At 56.6% G+C, this 19,427-nt stretch overlaps 1 protein-coding gene across 1 annotated transcript in view; it reads right to left on the bottom strand.

Moving 5' to 3' along the window:
- The window catches only part of NRBP1 (nuclear receptor binding protein 1), a 131,368-nt gene that overhangs the window by 91,918 nt on the left and 20,023 nt on the right, over positions 1 to 19,427 (bottom strand). The window contains exons 5-6 of the mRNA XM_068279801.1: positions 18,498 to 18,587; positions 7,212 to 7,252 (exon numbers count right to left, since the gene is read on the bottom strand). Of these exons, the coding sequence (XP_068135902.1) occupies positions 7,212 to 7,252; positions 18,498 to 18,587 (131 nt within the window). The remainder of the gene's footprint in view (positions 1 to 7,211; positions 7,253 to 18,497; positions 18,588 to 19,427) is intronic.

The following is a 19,427-nucleotide window of genomic DNA, read 5'->3' as shown; positions in this document are numbered from 1 at the left end:
TCCCCTCCCACCGCCAGCAGAGTCCGCCCCTCCCACCATCACCCGCCGCTAGGAGCATCCTTCCCCTCCCGCCGCCAGCAGAGTCCGCCTCTCCCACCATCACCCGCCTCCAGCAGCATCCTTCCCTTCCCGCCTCCAGCAGCATCCTTCCCCTCCCACCATCACCCGCCGCCAGGAGCATCCTTCCCCTCCCGCCGCCAGCAGAGTCCGCCCCTCCCACCATCACCCGCCACCAGCAGCATCCTTCCCCTCCCGCCGCCAGCAGAGTCCGCCTCTCCCACCATCACCCGCCTCCAGTAGCATCCTTCCCCTCCCGCCGCCAGCAGAGTCCGCCTCTCCCACCATCACCCGCCTCCAGCAGCATCCTTTCCCCTCCCACCGCCAGCAGAGTCCACCGCTACCACCCTCACCCGCCTCCAGCAGCATCCTTCCCTTCCCGCCTCCAGCAGCATCCTTCCCCTCCCACCATCACCCGCCGCCAGGAGCATCCTTCCCCTCCCGCCGCCAGCAGAGTCCGCCCCTCCCACCATCACCCGCCTCCAGCAGCATCCTTTCCCTCCCGTCGCCAGCAGAGTCCGCCCCTCCCACCATCACCCGCCTCCAGCAGCATCCTTTCCCTCCCGTCGCCAGCAGAGTCCGCCCCTCCCACCATCACCCGCCTCCAGCAGCATCCTTCCCCTCCCGCCGCCAGCAGAGTCCGCCCCTCCCACCATCACCCGCCTCCAGCAGCATCCTTTCCCTCCCGTCGCCAGCAGAGTCCGCCCCTCCCACCATCACCCGCCGCCAGGAGCATCCTTCCCCTCCTGCCGCCAGCAGAGTCCGCCCCTCCCACCATCACCCGCCTCCAGCAGCATCCTTTCCCTCCCGTCGCCAGCAGAGTCCGCCCCTCCCACCATCACCCGCCTCCAGCAGCATCCTTCCCCTCCCGCCGCCAGCAGAGTCCGCCCCTCCCACCATCACCCGCCTCCAGCAGCATCCTTTCCCTCCCGTCGCCAGCAGAGTCCGCCCCTCCCACCATCACCCGCCTCCAGCAGCATCCTTCCCCTCCCGCCGCCAGCAGAGTCCGCCCCTCCCACCATCACCCGCCACCAGCAGCATCCTTCCCCTCCCGCCGCCAGCAGAGTCCGCCCCTCCCACCATCACCCGCCACCAGCAGCATCCTTCCCCTCCCGCCGCCAGCAGAGTCCGCCCCTCCCACCATCACCCGCCACCAGCAGCATCCTTCCCCTCCTGCCGCCAGCAGAGTCCGCCCCTCCCACCATCACCCGCCTCCAGCAGCATCCTTTCCCTCCTGTCGCCAGCAGAGTCCGCCCCTCCCACCATCACCCGCCTCCAGCAGCATCCTTCCCCTCCCGCCGCCAGCAGAGTCCGCCCCTCCCACCATCACCCGCCTCCAGCAGCATCCTTTCCCTCCCGTCGCCAGCAGAGTCCGCCCCTCCCACCATCACCCGCCTCCAGCAGCATCCTTTCCCTCCCGTCGCCAGCAGAGTCCGCCCCTCCCACCATCACCCGCCTCCAGCAGCATCCTTCCCCTCCCGCCGCCAGCAGAGTCCGCCTCTCCCACCATCACCCGCCGCCAGAAGCATCCTTCCCCTCCCGCCGCCAGCAGAGTCCGCCCCTCCCACCATCACCCGCCACCAGCAGCATCCTTCCCCTCCCGCCGCAAGCAGAGTCCGCCTCTCCCACCATCACCTGCCTCCAGCAGCATCCTTCCCCTCCCGCCGCCAGCAGAGTCCGCCTCTCCCACCATCACCCGCCTCCAGTAGCATCCTTCCCCTCCCGCCGCCAGCAGAGTCCGCCTCTCCCACCATCACCCGCCTCCAGCAGCATCCTTTCCCCTCCCGCCGCCAGCAGAGTCCACCGCTACCACCCTCACCCGCCTCCAGCAGCATCCTTCCCTATCCGCCTCCAGCAGCATCCTTCCCCTCCCACCATCACCCGCCGCCAGGAGCATCCTTCCCCTCTCGCCGCCAGCAGAGTCCGCCCCTCCCACCATCACCCGCCTCCAGCAGCATCCTTCCCCTCCCGCCGCCAGCAGAGTCCGCCCCTCCCACCATCACCCCCCTCCAGCAGCATCCTTTCCCTCCCGTCGCCAGCAGAGTCCGCCCCTCCCACCATCACCCGCCTCCAGCAGCATCCTTCCCCTCCCGCCGCCAGCAGAGTCCGCCCCTCCCACCATCACCCGCCTCCAGCAGCATCCTTTCCCTCCCGTCGCCAGCAGAGTCCGCCCCTCCCACCATCACCCGCCTCCAGCAGCATCCTTTCCCTCCCGTCGCCAGCAGAGTCCGCCCCTCCCACCATCACCCACCTCCAGCAGCATCCTTCCCCTCCCGCGGCCAGCAGAGTCTGCCCCTCCCATCATCACCCGCCTCCAGCAGCATCCTTCCCCTCCCGCCGCCAGCCAAGCCCGCCTCTCCCACCACCCGCCGCCAGGAGCATCCTTCCCCTCCCGCCGCCAGCCAAGCCGCCACTCCCACCACCTGCCGCCTCCAGCAGCATCCTTCCCCTCCCGCCGCCAGCAGAGTCCGCCCCTCCCACCATTACCCGCATCCAGCAGCATCCTTCCCTTCCCGCCGCCAGCAGAGTCCACCCCTCCCACCATCACCCGCCTCCAGCAGCATCCTTTCCCCTCCGGCCGCCAGCCAAGCCCGCCTCTCCCACCACCCGCCGCCAGGAGCATCCTTCCCCTCCCGCCGCCAGCCAAGCCGCCTCTCCCACCACCTGCCGCCTCCAGCAGCATCCTTCCCCTCCCGCCGCCAGCAGAGTCCGCCCCTCCCACCATCACCCGCATCCAGCAGCATCCTTCCCCTCCCGCCGCCAGCAGAGTCCGCCCCTACCACCATCACCCGCCTCCAGCAGCATCCTTTCCCCTCCCGTCGCCAGCCAAGCCCGCCTCTCCCACCACCCGCCTCCAGCAGCATCCTTCCCCTCCTGCCGCCAGCAGAGTCCTCCCCTCCCATCATCACCCGCCTCTAGCAGCATCCTTCCCCTCACGCCGCCAGCAGAGTCCACCCCTCCCACCATCACCCGCCTCCAGCAGCATCCTTTCCCTCCCGCCGCCAGCAGAGCCTGTCCCCTTCCACCACCGACACTGCCCACAGCATACTTCTCCTCCCGCCGCCATCAGAGCCTGCCCCTCCCACCACCAGCACGACCCGCTGCCAGCAGCATCCTTTCCCCTCCCGCCGCCAGCCAAGCCTGCCTCTCCCACCACCCGCCGCCAGGAGCATCCTTCCCCTCACGCCGTCAGCAGAGCCCACCCCTCCCACCACCTGCCGCCAGCAGCATCCTTTCCCTCCCGCCGCCAGCAGAGTCTGTCCCCTTCCACCACCAGCACCGCCCAGAGCATACGTCTCCTCCTGCCATCAGAGCCCGCCCCTCCCACCACCACCCGCCGCCAGCAGAGCCCGTCCTTCCCACCATCACCCGCCGCCAGCAGCACCCGTCCCCTCCCGCCGCCAGCCAAGTCCACCTCTCCCACCACCCACCGCCAGGAACATACTTCCCCCTCCCGCTGCCAGCAGAGCCCGCCCCTCCCACCATCACCCGCTGCCAGCAGCATCCTTCCCCTCCCGCCGCCAGCAGAGCCCACCCCTCCCACCAGCAGCACCCTTTCCCTCCTGCCGCCAGCAGAGCCTGTGCCCTTCCACCACCAGCACCGCCCATAGCATACTTCTCCTCCCGCCGCCATCAGAGCCCGCCCCTCCCACCACCACCCGCATCCTTGTCCTCCCGCCGCCATCAGAGCCTGTTCCCCTTCCACCACCACCCAAAGCATACTTTTCCTCCCGCCGCCATCAGAGCCTGCCCCTCCCACCACCAGCACCACCTGCAGCATCCTTCCCCTCCCGCCGCCAGCAGAGTCCGCCTCTCCCACCATCACCCGCCTCCAGCAGCATCCTTTCCCCTCCCGCCGCCAGCAGAGTCCACCGCTACCACCCTCACCCGCCTCCAGCAGCATCCTTCCCTTCCCGCCTCCAGCAGCATCCTTCCCCTCCCACCATCACCCGCCGCCAGGAGCATCCTTCCCCTCTCGCCGCCAGCAGAGTCCGCCCCTCCCACCATCACCCGCCTCCAGCAGCATCCTTCCCCTCCCGCCGCCAGCAGAGTCCGCCCCTCCCACCATCACCCGCCTCCAGCAGCATCCTTTCCCTCCCGTCGCCAGCAGAGTCCGCCCCTCCCACCATCACCCGCCTCCAGCAGCATCCTTCCCCTCCCGCCGCCAGCAGAGTCCGCCCCTCCCACCATCACCCGCCTCCAGCAGCATCCTTTCCCTCCCGTCGCCAGCAGAGTCCGCCCCTCCCACCATCACCCGCCGCCAGGAGCATCCTTCCCCTCCTGCCGCCAGCAGAGTCCGCCCTTCCCACCATCACCCACCTCCAGCAGCATCCTTCCCCTCCCGCCGCCAGCAGAGTCCGCCCCTCCAACCATCACCCGCCTCCAGCAGCATCCTTCCCCTCCCGCAGCATCCTTCCCCTCCCACCATCACCCGCCTCCAGCAGCATCCTTCCCCTCCCGCCGCCAGCAGAGTCCGCCCCCTTTCACCATCACCCGCCTCCAGCAGCATCCTTTCCCCTCCCGCCGCCAGTCAAGCCCGCCTCTCCCAACACCCGCCGCCAGGAGCATCCTTCCCCTCCCGCCGCCAGCCAAGCCGCCTCTCCCACCACCTGCCGCCTCCAGCAGCATCCTTCACCTCCCGCCGCCAGCAGAGTCCGCCCCTCCCACCATCACCCGCCTCCAGCAGCATCCTTCCCCTCCCGCCGCCAGCAGAGTCCGCCCCTCCCACCATCACCTGCCTCCAGCAGCATCCTTCCCCTCCCGCGGCCAGCAGAGTCTGCCCCTCCCATCATCACCCGCCTCCAGCAGCATCCTTCCCCTCCCGCCGCCAGCCAAGCCCGCCTCTCCCACCACCCGCCGCCAGGAGCATCCTTCCCCTCCCGCCGCCAGCCAAGCCGCCACTCCCACCACCTGCCGCCTCCAGCAGCATCCTTCCCCTCCCGCCGCCAGCAGAGTCCGCCCCTCCCACCATTACCCGCATCCAGCAGCATCCTTCCCTTCCCGCCGCCAGCAGAGTCCACCCCTCCCACCATCACCCGCCTCCAGCAGCATCCTTTCCCCTCCCGCCGCCAGCCAAGCCCGCCTCTCCTACCACCCGCCGCCAGGAGCATCCTTCCCCTCCCGCCGCCAGCCAAGCCGCCTCTCCCACCACCTGCCGCCTCCAGCAGCATCCTTCCCCTCCCGCCGCCAGCAGAGTCCGCCCCTTCCACCATCACCCGCATCCAGCAGCATCCTTCCCCTCCCGCCGCCAGCAGAGTCTGCCCCTACCACCATCACCCGCCTCCAGCAGCATCCTTTCCCCTCCCGTCGCCAGCCAAGCCCGCCTCTCCCACCACCCGCCTCCAGCAGCATCCTTCCCCTCCTGCCGCCAGCAGAGTCCGCCCCTCCCATCATCACCCGCCTCTAGCAGCATCCTTCCCCTCACGCCGCCAGCAGAGTCCGCCCCTCCCACCATCACCCGCCTCCAGCAGCATCCTTTCCCTCCCGCCGCCAGCAGAGCCTGTCCCCTTCCACCACCGACACTGCCCACAGCATACTTCTCCTCCCGCCGCCATCAGAGCCTGCCCCTCCCACCACCAGCACGACCCGCTGCCAGCAGCATCCTTTCCCCTCCCGCCGCCAGCCAAGCCTGCCTCTCCCACCACCCGCCGCCAGGAGCATCCTTCCCCTCACGCCGTCAGCAGAGCCCACCCCTCCCACCACCTGCCGCCAGCAGCATCCTTTCCCTCCCGCCGCCAGCAGAGTCTGTCCCCTTCCACCACCAGCACCGCCCAGAGCATACTTCTCCTCCTGCCATCAGAGCCCGCCCCTCCCACCACCACCCGCCGCCAGCAGAGCCCGTCCTTCCCACCATCACCCGCCGCCAGCAGCACCCGTCCCCTCCCGCCGCCAGCCAAGTCCACCTCTCCCACCACCCACCGCCAGGAACATACTTCCCCCTCCCGCTGCCAGCAGAGCCCGCCCCTCCCACCATCACCCGCTGCCAGCAGCATCCTTCCCCTCCCGCCGCCAGCAGAGCCCACCCCTCCCACCAGCAGCACCCTTTCCCTCCTGCCGCCAGCAGAGCCTGTGCCCTTCCACCACCAGCACCGCCCATAGCATACTTCTCCTCCCGCCGCCATCAGAGCCCGCCCCTCCCACCACCACCCGCATCCTTGTCCTCCCGCCGCCATCAGAGCCTGTTCCCCTTCCACCACCACCCAAAGCATACTTTTCCTCCCGCCGCCATCAGAGCCTGCCCCTCCCACCACCAGCACCACCTGCAGCATCCTTCCCCTCCCGCCGCCATCAGAGCCCGCCCCTCTCACCACCAGCACCACCCGCAGCATCCTTCCCCTCCCACTGCCATCAGAGCCGCCCCTCCCACTACCACCCGCCAGCAGCATCCTTCCCCTCTCGCCACCATCAGAGCCCGCCCCTCCCACTACTAGCACCAACCGCAGCATCCTTCCCCTCCCGCCGCCAGCAGAGCCCGCCCTCCCACCACCCCGGAGCATCCTTCCCCTCCCGCCATCAGCAGAGCCCGCCCTCCCACCACCCCGGAGCATCCTTCCCCTCCCGCCATCAGCAGAGCCCGCCCTCCCGCCACCCCGGAGCATCCTTCCCCTCCCGCCGCCAGCAGAGCCCGCCCTTCCCACCATCAGCAGCATCCTTCCCCTCCTGCCACCAGCAGAGCCCGCCCTCCCACCACCCCGGAGCATCCTTCCCCTCCCGCCATCAGCAGAGCCCGCCCTCCCACCACCTTGGAGCATCCTTCCCCTCCAGACGCTAGCAGAGCCCGCCCTTCCCACCATCAGCAGCATCCTTCCCCTCCCGCCATCAGCAGAGCCCGCCCTCCCACCACCCCGGAGCATCCTTCCCCTCCCGCCGCCAGCAGAGCCCATCTCCTCCCATCACCGCTTGTCATCTCCCCACCTCTCTCCATAGAGCCGGACAAGAGGATGGGTTGATGGGCAGCATCTGCACAGCAGTTATTCCTACAGCTGAACCACTAGCACCAGCCCTGTATAGCAGTGACAGGAAGTCTATAGGCAGCTGAACTGCAGCACTGGCATGTCCTGAGCTGCTGCTTCCCCTGTATGTATGCAATATGCAATGGTTACCTCTATATACCTCTTAGCATAGGAGAGCTCCTTCTAGGTTCATCAACTTACCTCAACGCAGACAGTATTTGAGTGCACCATCTCTTCCATGCCTGAAACATACACAACACAGGCTGTAATAGCTGCAGAGATAGGAGGGGGCGGGCGTATGCAGGAGGGGGCGGTGTGTAGACAGCAGTGGGTGGGGTGTAGGCAGGAGGAGGCAAGGTGTGTGCGGGAGGAGGCAAGGTGTATGCAGGAGGCAAGGTGTATGCAGGAGGCAAGGTGTATGCAGGAGGTGACAGGGTGTATGCGGGAGGAGGCAAGGTGTATGCAGGAGGCAAGGTGTATGCAGGAGGGGACAGGGTGTATGCAGGAGGGGACAGGGTGTATGCGGGAGGAGGCAAGGTGTATGCTGGAGGGGACAGGGTGTGTGCGGGAGGAGGCAAGGTGCATGCAGGAGGCAAGGTGTATGCAGGAGGGGACAGGGTGTATGCGGGAGGGGACAGGGTGTATGCAGGAGGGGACAGGGTGTATGCAGGAGGGGACAGGGTGTATGCAGGAGGGGACAGGGTGTATGCAGGAGGGGACAGGGTGTGTGCAGGAGGGGACAGGGTGTGTGCAGGAGGGGACAGGGTGTGTGCAGGAGGGGACAGGGTGTGTGCAGGAGGGGACAGGGTGTGTGCAGGAGGAGGAAAGGTGTATGCAGGAGGGGACAGGGTGTGTGCGGGAGGAGGAAAGGTGTATGCAGGAGGGGACAGGGTGTGTGAGGGAGGAGGCAAGGTGTATGCAGGAGGAGGAAAGGTGTATGCAGGAGGCAAGGTGTATGCAGGAGGAGGCAAGGTGTATGCAGGAGGGTACAGGGTGTATGCGGGAGTCAAGGTGTATGCAGGAGGGTACAGGGTGTATGCAGGAGGGGACAGGGTGTATGCGGGAGGAGGCAAGGTGTATGCAGGAGGGGACAGGGTGTGTGCGGGAGGAGGCAAGGTGCATGCAGGAGGCAAGGTGTATGCAGGAGGGGACAGGGTGTATGCAGGAGGGGACAGGGTGTATGCGGGAGGAGGCAAGGTGTATGCAGGAGGGGACAGGGTGTGTGCGGGAGGAGGCAAGGTGCATGCAGGAGGCAAGGTGTATGCAGGAGGGGACAGGGTGTATGCGGGAGGGGGCGGTGTGTAGACAGCAGTGGGTGGGGTGTAGGCAGGTGGAGGCAAGGTGTATGCAGGAGGGGACAGGGTGTATGCAGGAGGGGACAGGGTGTATGCAGGAGGGGACAGGGTGTGTGCAGGAGGGGACAGGGTGTGTGCAGGAGGGGACAGGGTGTGTGCAGGAGGGGACAGGGTGTGTGCAGGAGGGGACAGGGTGTATGCAGGAGGGGACAGGGTGTGTGCAGGAGGAGGAAAGGTGTATGCAGGAGGGGACAGGGTGTGTGCGGGAGGAGGAAAGGTGTATGCAGGAGGGGACAGGGTGTGTGAGGGAGGAGGCAAGGTGTATGCAGGAGGCAAGGTGTATGCAGGAGGAGGCAAGGTGTATGCAGGAGGGTACAGGGTGTATGCGGGAGTCAAGGTGTATGCAGGAGGGTACAGGGTGTGTGCGGGAGGAGGCAAGGTGTATGCAGGAGGAGGAAAGGTGTATGCAGGAGGAGGCAAGGTGTATGCAGGAGGAGGCAAGGTGTATGCGGGAGGAGGCAAGGTGTATGCAGGAGGGTACACGTGTATGCGGGAGGAGGCAAGGTGTATGCAGGAGGAGGCAAGGTGTATGCAGGAGGAGGCAAGGTGTATGCAGGAGGAGGCAAGGTGTATGCAGGAGGAGGCAAGGTGTATGCAGGAGGGGACAGGGTGTGTGCGGGAGGAGGCAAGGTGTATGCAGGAGGCAAGGTGTATGCAGGAGGCAAGGTGTATGCAGGAGGCAAGGTGTATGCAGGAGGCAAGGTGTATGCAGGAGGCAAGGTGTATGCAGGAGGAGGCAAGGTGTATGCAGGAGGCAAGGTGTATGCAGGAGGCAAGGTGTATGCAGGAGGCAAGGTGTATGCAGGAGGCAAGATGTATGCAGGAGGAGGCAAGGTGTATGCAGGAGGGGACAGGGTGTGTGCGGGAGGAGGAAAGGTGTATGCAGGAGGCAAGGTGTATGCAGGAGGCAAGGTGTATGCAGGAGGCAAGGTGTATGCAGGAGGAGGCAAGGTGTATGCAGGAGGCAAGATGTATGCAGGAGGCAAGATGTATGCAGGAGGAGGCAAGGTGTATGCAGGAGGGGACAGGGTGTGTGCGGGAGGAGGAAAGGTGTATGCAGGATGCATGTGTGACGCTCAGTTTACAGGCTCATCCATCAGATGAAGTCAGATATGAGCTTGACAGAACCAATTTAGAGGAGAGAGCGGGGACTGCTCGGCACCGATCTCAGCAGGAAATCTGACATGTAGCCCTCCTGTCCAAGCTTCAAAGACCCCCATCTGAGTTCTTCATCTAGAACTGACCTGCTGTAACCCTTAAATGTCTATGATAATCCATAGACTTCTGTATTTGTAATATTTCTGGTGTTACAAAGATAGCAGGTCCTTCAAATTCACAGTGTGTGTTGGACTTCACGTGACACTGGTTCTGAGAGATATTCAACCATCTGGATCTTCCAGAACTAGTGTTACAAACGGTGGAAGTCAAAAGACAAAAATTACTTATGGTAACGTCTTTTCCAGAAGTCGAAAGGACAGCAACCCTGAGACTTGTCTCCCTCCATGACACACTGGACAGGAAGCTAGATAAAAGATTTGCATAATTGATTAGATAGGCATTAGTCAGGTATATAGCGTCATGAGCCCTTACCCCATCAATAATAAAAAAAAATGACTACACACAAAATGATGCTTCCAATAATAAAAAAAAAAAACATCAGGGTGGATAGTAAGGGTGCTGTCCTTTCGACTTCTGGAAAAGACGTTACCGAAAGTAATTTCGGTCTTTCCCAGAACGTCTCAGGACAGCAATCCTGAGATGATATACAAGATATTTTTTTAGGGAGGGACAACAGCCTGCAGTATTTTCCTGCCAAAACATAAATCAGAGTTAGACAATACATCAAGCTTATAATGTTTTACAAACGTATTGTGGCTCCACCAGGTGGCTGCTTTGCAAATTTGCTCAATTGAAGCTCCTGCCCTCTCTGCCCAGGAAGTAGAGACTGCTCTGGTCCAATGAGCTTTGATTGAAGACAAAAGCAGTTCCCCTTGATGATAATAGGACAATGCAATGGCCTGTTTAATCCATCTGGTGATGGGTGCTCTGGAAGCTTGTTTGCCCCTGAATTTGCCAGCAAACAGAACAAGTAAGGCATTGGATTTTCCCCATGATTTGGAACGGTGAAGATATTCAATCACACATTTTATTACATCTAAGCAGTGAAGTTTTTCCTCTTTCTGGTTCGAGGGATTAGTACAGAAGGAAGGAAGGAAAATTTATTGGGATCTGTGGAACTTTGAGACCACTTTTGGAAGAATAGATATATCTAAGCGGAGAGTGATCCTATCCTCACTGATAATGCAGTAGGGTTCATTCATTGAAAGAGCCTGTAACTCTCCTATTCTTCTGGCCGATGTTATTGCTAACAAAAAAGCAGTCTTAAAGGGACTCCGAGCTCAGAGTAAAAATAAAATTTTAACTTACCCGGGGCTTTTTCCATCCCAGCCCTGGTCGGGACGTCCCACGCCGGCCTCCTGGCTCTTCACCCGGCGGCTGTCCACATAGCGCCTGCGCCGTGCTGTCACGCCGGCCGCCGTCATGACGCGCGGCGGCCGGCGTGTGACGTCATTCGTGACGTATACGGAAGGAGAAGGCCCGACACTCGCCAGTGTCGCCCGGGGGACCGGCCTGTCCGCGCTATGCGGACAGCCGCCGGGTGAAGAGCCAGGAGGCCGGCGTGTGACGTCATTCGTGACGTATACGGAAGGAGAAGGCCCGACACTCGCCAGTGTCGCCCGGGGGACCGGCCTGTCCGCGCTATGCGGACAGCCGGCGGGAGAAGAGCCAGGAGGCCGGCGTGTGACGTCATTCGTGACGTATACGGAAGGAGAAGGCCCGACACTCGCCAGTGTCGCCCGGGGGACCAGCCTGTCCGCGCAATGCGGACAGCCGCCGGGTGAAGAGCCAGGAGGCCGGCGTGGGACCTCCCGACCAGGGCTGGGATGGAAAAAGCCCCGGGTAAGTTCAAATTTTATTTTTACTCTGAGCTCGGAGTCCCTTTAAGTGTCAAAAGTTTATCTGATATGCCAGTAACTGGTTCAAAGGGTGTCTCACATAAAGCCTGCAACACCGTGTTCAGATCCCATGACTGAACCTTAGCGTGGATAACAGGTCGAAGCCTTCTCAGTGCCTTAAAAAAACAGGTAACATACTCTTCCTCCGCCAATCTTCTTTCCAAGAATACACCTAATGCTGAAACTTGTACTTTCAAAGTGCTGAGACTTAAACCTTTCTAAAATCCACATTGCAGGAACTCCAGAACGGAATTAGAATGTGACGTATTCATTGAATTTTGTAAACACCAGTTGTTATATACCTTCCACGCCTTATGATAAATCTGACGAGTGACTTTCTTTCTACTTTGAATAAGTGTCTCTGTCAGCTTATTAGAGAATCCCTTGCTTTTTAATATACTCCATTCAGGTTCCATGCAGAAAGCTGAAGTAGGCTGAGATTGGGATGAAATGCCGGGCCCTGGATCAACAGATCCCGACAGTCCAGAAGAATCAGATGATTCGTAGCTAATCGCTGTAGAAGAGCAAACCAAGGTCTTTTGGGCCAGTAGGGAACTTGTGCTTGGTCTCGATATATTGGTCTCGATATATTATGTTCAACACTCTTGATATCAGGTGTAGAGGTGGAAAGATGTACATCTTGTGACGACTCCAGGAGATCGAGAATGCGTCTACTTTCCAAGGACTGTCCTGTGGACAGAGAGAGCAAAACAGAGGGCATTTTGCATTGCTTCTCCTTGCAAATAAATCTGAGGGGCTCCCCAGAGCTCTGCAATCTGCAGAAACACCTGCTCGTTGAGACTCCACTCGTCCTGTGAGAGGTTCCGTCTGCTTTGATAATCCGCTAGACAGTTCAGAGTCCCTTTTAGATGGACAGCCTTTAATGACAGTAGATTCAACTCTGCCCAGTGCAGAATCCTTGAGGCCTGAGCCCATAAGGACTTGCTCCTTGTGCCCCCCTGCCGGTTCAGGTAGGCTACCACTGTACTGTTGTCTGTGCAGATAGTTACATGGGCCTGAAGAATTTCCATCTTGAAGGCCTGTAGTGCTTTCCATAGAGCTTGCAATTCCCGGCTGTTTGATGAACACCCGCGAAGATGAGCTGACCACTGACCATGTGCTAGAAGAGTATCCAGGTGCGCTCCCTAACCCCAAGAGCTTGCGTCGGTTGTTATTATAACCTGTGTTGGAAAGTCCCAGAGATTTCCCGTGGATAGGTGATTTGGTTCCCACCACCACAGAAGAAAATGCTTGGTACTCCATGAAATGGCAAACCTTTTGTCCAGGGAGGATAGGCGTTTGTCCCATTTGGACAGAATCCAGTTTTGAAGGACTCTCGAGTGAAGTTGACCCCACTGAACTGCAGGGAATGACGCTGTCAACAATCCCAGTAATGCCATGGCCTTTCCTCAGAGATACGATCTTCAGACTCTGAAAGGAAATAACAGAATTCAGAACCACAGCAGTTTTTCTATCTGGCAGGAAAAGTCCTTTACTGGAAGAACAAATTGCAAAGCCTAGAAACTCCATATACTGTTGTGGGTGTAAGGAGGATTTTTCCCAGTAAATCAACTACCCCAGGGATTGAAGAAACTCAAGTGTAAACTCCATCTGGAGATTCACAGAGTCCACAGAAGGTCCCCAAATTAGCAAATCATCCAAGTAAGCAATTATCTGGATAGATTTTAATCTCAGGATAGCCAACACTTCTGCCATGACTTTAGTGAACAACCATGGAGCAGAAGATAAAGGGGAGTGCATTGAACTGAGAATGTCTTCCCTCTCCTTGCAGAAACACTGGGAACCTCAGGTATTGCTGTGATTCCACATGAATAGGTAGATGTAAGCATGCATCCGTGAGATCCAGTGATGTCAACATACAGCTTTCTTGAAGCAGATTTACCACTGAGCGAACGTTGTCCATTCGGAACCTTCTGTACTTGACTGCTTTGTTCAGTCTCTTTAGATTTAGGATAAACCTTAGTTTCCCTGAGGTTTCCTTATAAGAAATATCGGAGAATAAAATCCCAGACCTTCTTGACATCTTGTGACTTGTCGGATGACTCTTTTTTTCCAGGAGAGCGGCCACTTCGTTTTGTAATACCTGTGCCTGTTCTGGAGCTTTTGGAGAGGGGGTCACAAAGAATTGTCTTGGTGGGCGAGTTACAAACTCTATCTTGTATCCTTGTAGAATTCGGTTTAACAACCAGTCGTTTTGGAAGTTCAGTTGCCACTCTTCGAAGAAGGGAGACCGTGTGCTGCCCACCGGAATCCTGGCGTCATTGGTTTGAGGTTTGATTTGTAGAGGTGTATGATGGATTGCCTCTCGGGTGCTGGGTCTTTTTTGGCCACCTTTTTTTCTGGCTCGGTTTTTCCTGAAGGACGAAAGCAACGGTTAACACAGAAATTTTCTCTTTTAAATGGAAAGTTCTTCTTCTTATCCGCTGTTCTTTCTAAAGTTTCTTCTAACTTTGTACCACACAATAGATTGCCTTTGCATGGGATCCCACAATTTGGATTTGGAAGAGGCATCTCCCTGACATGTTTTCCGCCAGACTCCTCTCCTGGCTGAATTTACTAGCGCCGTTGTCCTGGCTGTAAGACGGACCGAGTCATCTGCAGCGTCAGAAAGATAATTAGTAGCATGTAGCATTTTAGGAAAGGAATTCAATATCTCTTCTCTAAGCATCCCAGTAGCAATCTGTGACTGTATGTCTAACAACCACAAAAGGCCTGGCCACTGCTGTAAATGCTATGGAAGGTTTAAAAGGCCGCTTCCCATGCCCTCCTCAGAATGTTATCCATTTTTTTATCAATCGGGTCTTTTAAGCTACCAAAGTCCTCAAATTGGAGATCTGATCTCCTGGAAACGTTAGATAATGAATGGTCTTGTTTAGGAGAAGCACCCCAGAACTTTTGATCCTCTGAACTATATGGATATCTTTTGTCTAAAGATTTTGGCCATAATGCTCTTTTCTCAGGATTGAGGCTGCCATGCACAGGATAAAAGAACTTTGTGGTTAAGATAAAGTTTCGTACATTTGATGAAGGGGTGTTAAAATCTTTCTCTCAGTAGTAATACTCATAGCCTTGTGCATGGCTTCTAATAAATCTTTCATAAAATCAGTGGAAAAAGCTAATTTATGATCTTTCCCACTTTTCTGTTCAGATTTTTCTACTTCTGAAGGGATCTCATCAAATGAGGAAATGTCCAATTCCCCCTCAGATCTCTCTGATTCCTCAGACTCCTCATCTAATTTCATTTTCTTAGATGGAGGAATATCAACAGGAACAGGAAAAGCAGGCCCAGGCAACTCAGAGGCAGGCGGGGAAGCTGCTGTGGCCACATCTAAAGATACAGGCGTAACAACAGAGATAGAGGATGACATACGTCCATCACATACTGCACATTTCTTAGCTGACTTCTGAGTAGCTTTAGAACCAGAGCGCTTAAAGGAGAACTGTAGTGAGGGGTATATGGAGGCTGCCATATTTATTTCCTTTTACACAATGCCAGTTCCCTGGCAGCCCTGCTGGTCTATTTGGCTGAAGACATGTTTGAATCACACCAGAAACAAGCATGCAGCTAGTCTTGTCAGATCTGACATTTGTCAGAAACACCTGATCTGCTGCATGCTTGTTCAGGGGCTATGGCTGAAAGTATTAGGGGCAGAGGATCAGCAGGGCTGCCAGGTAACTGGTATTGCCTAAATGTAAATAAATATGGCAGCCTCCATATACTTCTCACTACAGTTCTCCTTTAACAGTTTCTCTAGTTTTATCAGGTTTGTCAACTTTATCAGGCTTATCAGGTTTAGGATCCATCTTCACATCCAATGTTCCCGCTTTAGGCTACAACAATACACAATAAGAAAAAAAGCCATTAGCCTGAAAGACCCTCTATAGATCCTGCCTATGTATCATAGAACCACTAATGTTACATACCAGAGAGGGAACGGAGCTTGACTCCACAGAGCCCTGGGAGGAAGATCCAGTGGCAGCCTCCATGGTCAGCTATCAGAAACTGACCAAGAACTCAAACCTTAAATGGTTATGCACACCAGGTGATCACCACCTGAAATCAATTTCCCGCCCCTAGTCAATACCTTATTGCTCACCTTGATGCTGACATTTCAGTCCCAAGCAGCCTCCTCGCGCGCTCCAACACTCTGAGCGACTATGTCCACCAAAATGCAGCGAAACAGCAGCCTGGGACGCACGCCAGCCACCAGCCACTTCCCGATTGCGGCATCTAGTCACGTGATGTGCCGATCACGTGACCCACGGGCGGAACTTCCGGATCTGCAGCGCTGATCCTCCGGAAAAGACAGGAGAAGGCATGTGCACGCTGCATATCCCCGCGCTGGAGCTAACTAGTCAGTGCAGGCAAGGGGGATACACCAGCCGCGGCTGGCCAGCCCTGCTCCCCTCACCTAGCATCCTGCTGGACAGGAAAACAACTGATGGGGGTAAGGGCTCATGACGCTATATACCTGACTAATGCCTATCTAATCAATTATGCAAATCTTTTATCTAGCTTCCTGTCCAGTGTGTCATGGAGCGAGACAAGTCTCAGGGTTGCTCTCCTGAGACGTTCTGGGAAAACGGTGTTATGAGTTAGCCATGGTCCTCATGTGTAGTATCAGAAGATTCATAAAATTATGCTGAGTGTGAATATTCATTCTGTTTCTTGATGTGACCTATGGGCACGGAGAAAGCGGGCAAAACAGGAATTGGGCCCAAATCTCTCCATCTAATGGGGCACTGACCCTTTTCAAATTTCACAAGGCGGGACTTGTACGTGTCATAACCCCTCCCATCTGTAGCGAGGAATAAAACCCCAATGACACTGGGCCCAGCTGTACAAAGTCCTTCATCTAAAATCCTCGTGGAATAACATCCCGGCAGCCAGCTGGACACTGTGAGAAATGATCCAAGTGATTTTGCCAAAGGCCTGGTGGCCGCATGGCAACCGCCATCTTGGACTTTCTGCCAAAGACTCGCGATTGCCGCATGGACTACCAATAACGGTATTTGATCTGTATTTTAAGACATTCTGTTTCTCTTTCATCTCTACTCTCTTTCTATCAAACCAATCTGTTCTGCCGGACAGGTATATCTATCTGTGGGCTAAAGGACACCCGAGGCGAAAATAAACTAATGTAATAAACAATTGTATCTATCCTCCGTTTCCTAAAAATGACTTAAAATATTCCATAGTTTTAATTTATGTTTAAATCTACTTTTTAAGTTTTAACTGTTTTATTGTTTTGCTCAATGACTCATTCATTGAAGTATGCTAGAGCTAAAATCTATGAACTATTGACTATCTTTTTCCAGCTCTCAGAAGCCATTTTCTGCTAGGAAAGTGTTTTATAGTTGGAATTTCTTATCAGTGAGGGTCACACTGTAGTCACTTCCAGTCTGAGTCAGGAAATTACCTGATTTCCAGCGTGAAATCGATATATTTAGTTGCCCGATTGTACATACAATCAGGATTGTACATGTATGGGAACCTTCAATCAATCTCAACCATTACGCACACAGTGAATTTGCCTCCAACAGTCTCTAGTACATGAGACCTGCATGGCAACAGTGGCCTAGTAATACGGGATTGGTGAGGGATTGTCACATTACATATTGTCAACCAATCTTTATGGTCAGTCTGCTCACCGTACTTCCTGCTATTGGGTGCGACTATTCCCCGATTGCTAACGGGAGCAGATAAGACAGGATTGGCACGCTCTGTCACATTACTACCTTCCGACGACCCAGCAACTGGTCTTTTAACGTCTTGTAGACGAGATCACGGGGCTGGATTGTCACAGTATGTTGGTGGCAGGAGGGGTGGGGTGTATGCAGGAGTGTATGTAGGAAGCAGCAAGGGAAAGGGTGTATGCAGGAGGGGGTGGGGTGTATGCGAAAGGAGGCAAGGTGTATGCAGGAGGAAGGTGGGGGCGGGGTGTATGCAGGAGGAAAGGCAGGAGGGGGTGGAGTGTATTTAGGAAGTAGCAGGTGAAAGGGTGTATGCAGGAGGGGGTGGGGTGTATGCGAATGGAGGCAAGGTGTATGCAGGAGGCAGGATGTATGCAGGAGGAAGGAGGGGGCGGGGTGTATGCAGAAGGAAAGGCAGGAGGGGGTGGAGTGTATGTAGGAAACAGCAGGGGAAAGGATGTATGCAGGAGGAGGCGAGGTGTATGCAGGAGGGGGCGGGGTGTGTGCAGAAGGAGGCAAGGTGCATGCAGGTGGCAGGAGGGGTGGAGTGTATGCAGAAGGAGAGGCAGGAGGGGATGGAGTGTATGTAGGAAGCAGCAAGGGAAAGGGTGTATGCAGGAGGAGGCGAGGTGTATGCAGGAGGGGGCGGGGTGTGTGCAGAAGGAGGCAAGGTGCATGCAGGTGGCAGGATGGGTGGAGTGTATGCAGAAGGAGAGGCAGGAGGGGATGGAGTGTATGTAGGAAGCAGCAAGGGAAAGGGTGCATGCAGGAGGAGGCAAGGTGTATGCAGGAGGCAGGAGGGGGCGGGTTGTATGCAGAAGGAAAGGAGGAGGGGGTGGAGTGGATGTAGGAAGCAGCAGGGGAAAGGGTGTATGCAGGAGGGGGCGGGGTGTGTGCGGAAGGAGGCAAGGTGTATGCAGGTGGCAGGAGGGGTGGGGTGTATGCAGGAGGAGAGGTAGGAGGGGATCGAGTGTATGTAGGAAGCAGCAACAGAAAGGGTGCATGCAGGAGGGGGCGGGTGCAGGCAGGAGGAGGCAAGGTGTATGTAGGAGGGAGCGGGGTGTAAGCAGGAGGAAAGGCAGGAGGGGGTGGAGTGTATGTAGGAAGCAGCAGGGGAAAGGGTGTATGCAGGAGGAGGCGAGGTGTATGCAGGAGGAGGGGTGTATGCAGGAGGAGGCAAGGTGTATGTAGGAGGGGGTGGGGTGTATGCAGGAGGACAGGCAGAAGGGGGTGGAGTGTATGTAGGAAGCAGCAGGGGAAAGGGTGTATGCAGGAGGAGGCGAGGTGTATGCAGGAGGAAGGAGGGGGCGGGGGGGAAAGCAGGAGGGTGTATGCAGGGGGGTGTGCAGGAGACAGGTAGGACGTGCTTTGCAGTGATGCAGGAAGGAACACACTGTTACCTTCTCATTCATGGTTTTGTGGTTCTTCTTGGTCTTCTTCAGGAATTGTTTGAGGCTCCCGGAGGACATATACTCTGTAATGAAGATGACCTGTGAAAAGAAAAAAATAATAGAAGACTAAACAAATAACTGCACAATTTGGGCAATCACAAATAGGGAGGCTCCCTTTGCTGATTGGCTATTTGCAATTGGCACAGTATTTGGCCTGAGGAAGTAGGCTTAGATTTGTGAAATGCGTTGCCTGTGCTAAATAAATATCTCTTTGTCTATACAAAGATCTCGTTATTGAGGTAAACAACCATTTCTTCCGATTTTATCTTGTTTTTAATCCAATTTTATTCACACTGGGGCGCCTCTTTACCCAAATTGTGCTTTACATACCCCCAACACGCACTGTTGGAGGGGTCTAGACAGACTACACATGGTTTAACCGGTTCAGCACCGCAGTGTCGAAAACCTCATGCATCCGAGCAACGTTCACCTCCCATTCATTCGCCAAAAACTTTATTGCTACTTATCACAATTAATTGATCGATATCTTGTTTTTTCCGCCACTAATTAGGCTTTCTTTGGGTAGTACATTTTGCCAAGAATTATTTTTTTCTAAATCCATTTTAACAGGAAGCTTAAAGAGACACTGAAGCGAAAAAAAATGATGATATTATGATTTGTATATGTAGCACAGCTAAGAAATAAAACATTAAGATCAGATACATCAGTGTAATTGTTTCCAGTACAGGAAGAGTTGAGAAACTCCAGTTGTTATCTCTATGCAAACAAGCCATTAAGCTCTCCGACTAAGTTAGTCGTGGAGAGGGCTGTTATCTGACTTTTATTATCTCAACTGTTCCTGGACTGTTTACTTTTCCTCTGCTAGAGGAGAGTTCGTTACTTCACAGACTGCTATGAAAGACTCATTTTGAATGCTGA

This window comes from Hyperolius riggenbachi, chromosome 4, assembly GCF_040937935.1.
Source record: "Hyperolius riggenbachi isolate aHypRig1 chromosome 4, aHypRig1.pri, whole genome shotgun sequence".
Taxonomy (NCBI): Eukaryota; Metazoa; Chordata; class Amphibia; order Anura; family Hyperoliidae; genus Hyperolius; species Hyperolius riggenbachi.
This window is presented reverse-complemented; position numbering and strand designations above follow the sequence as displayed.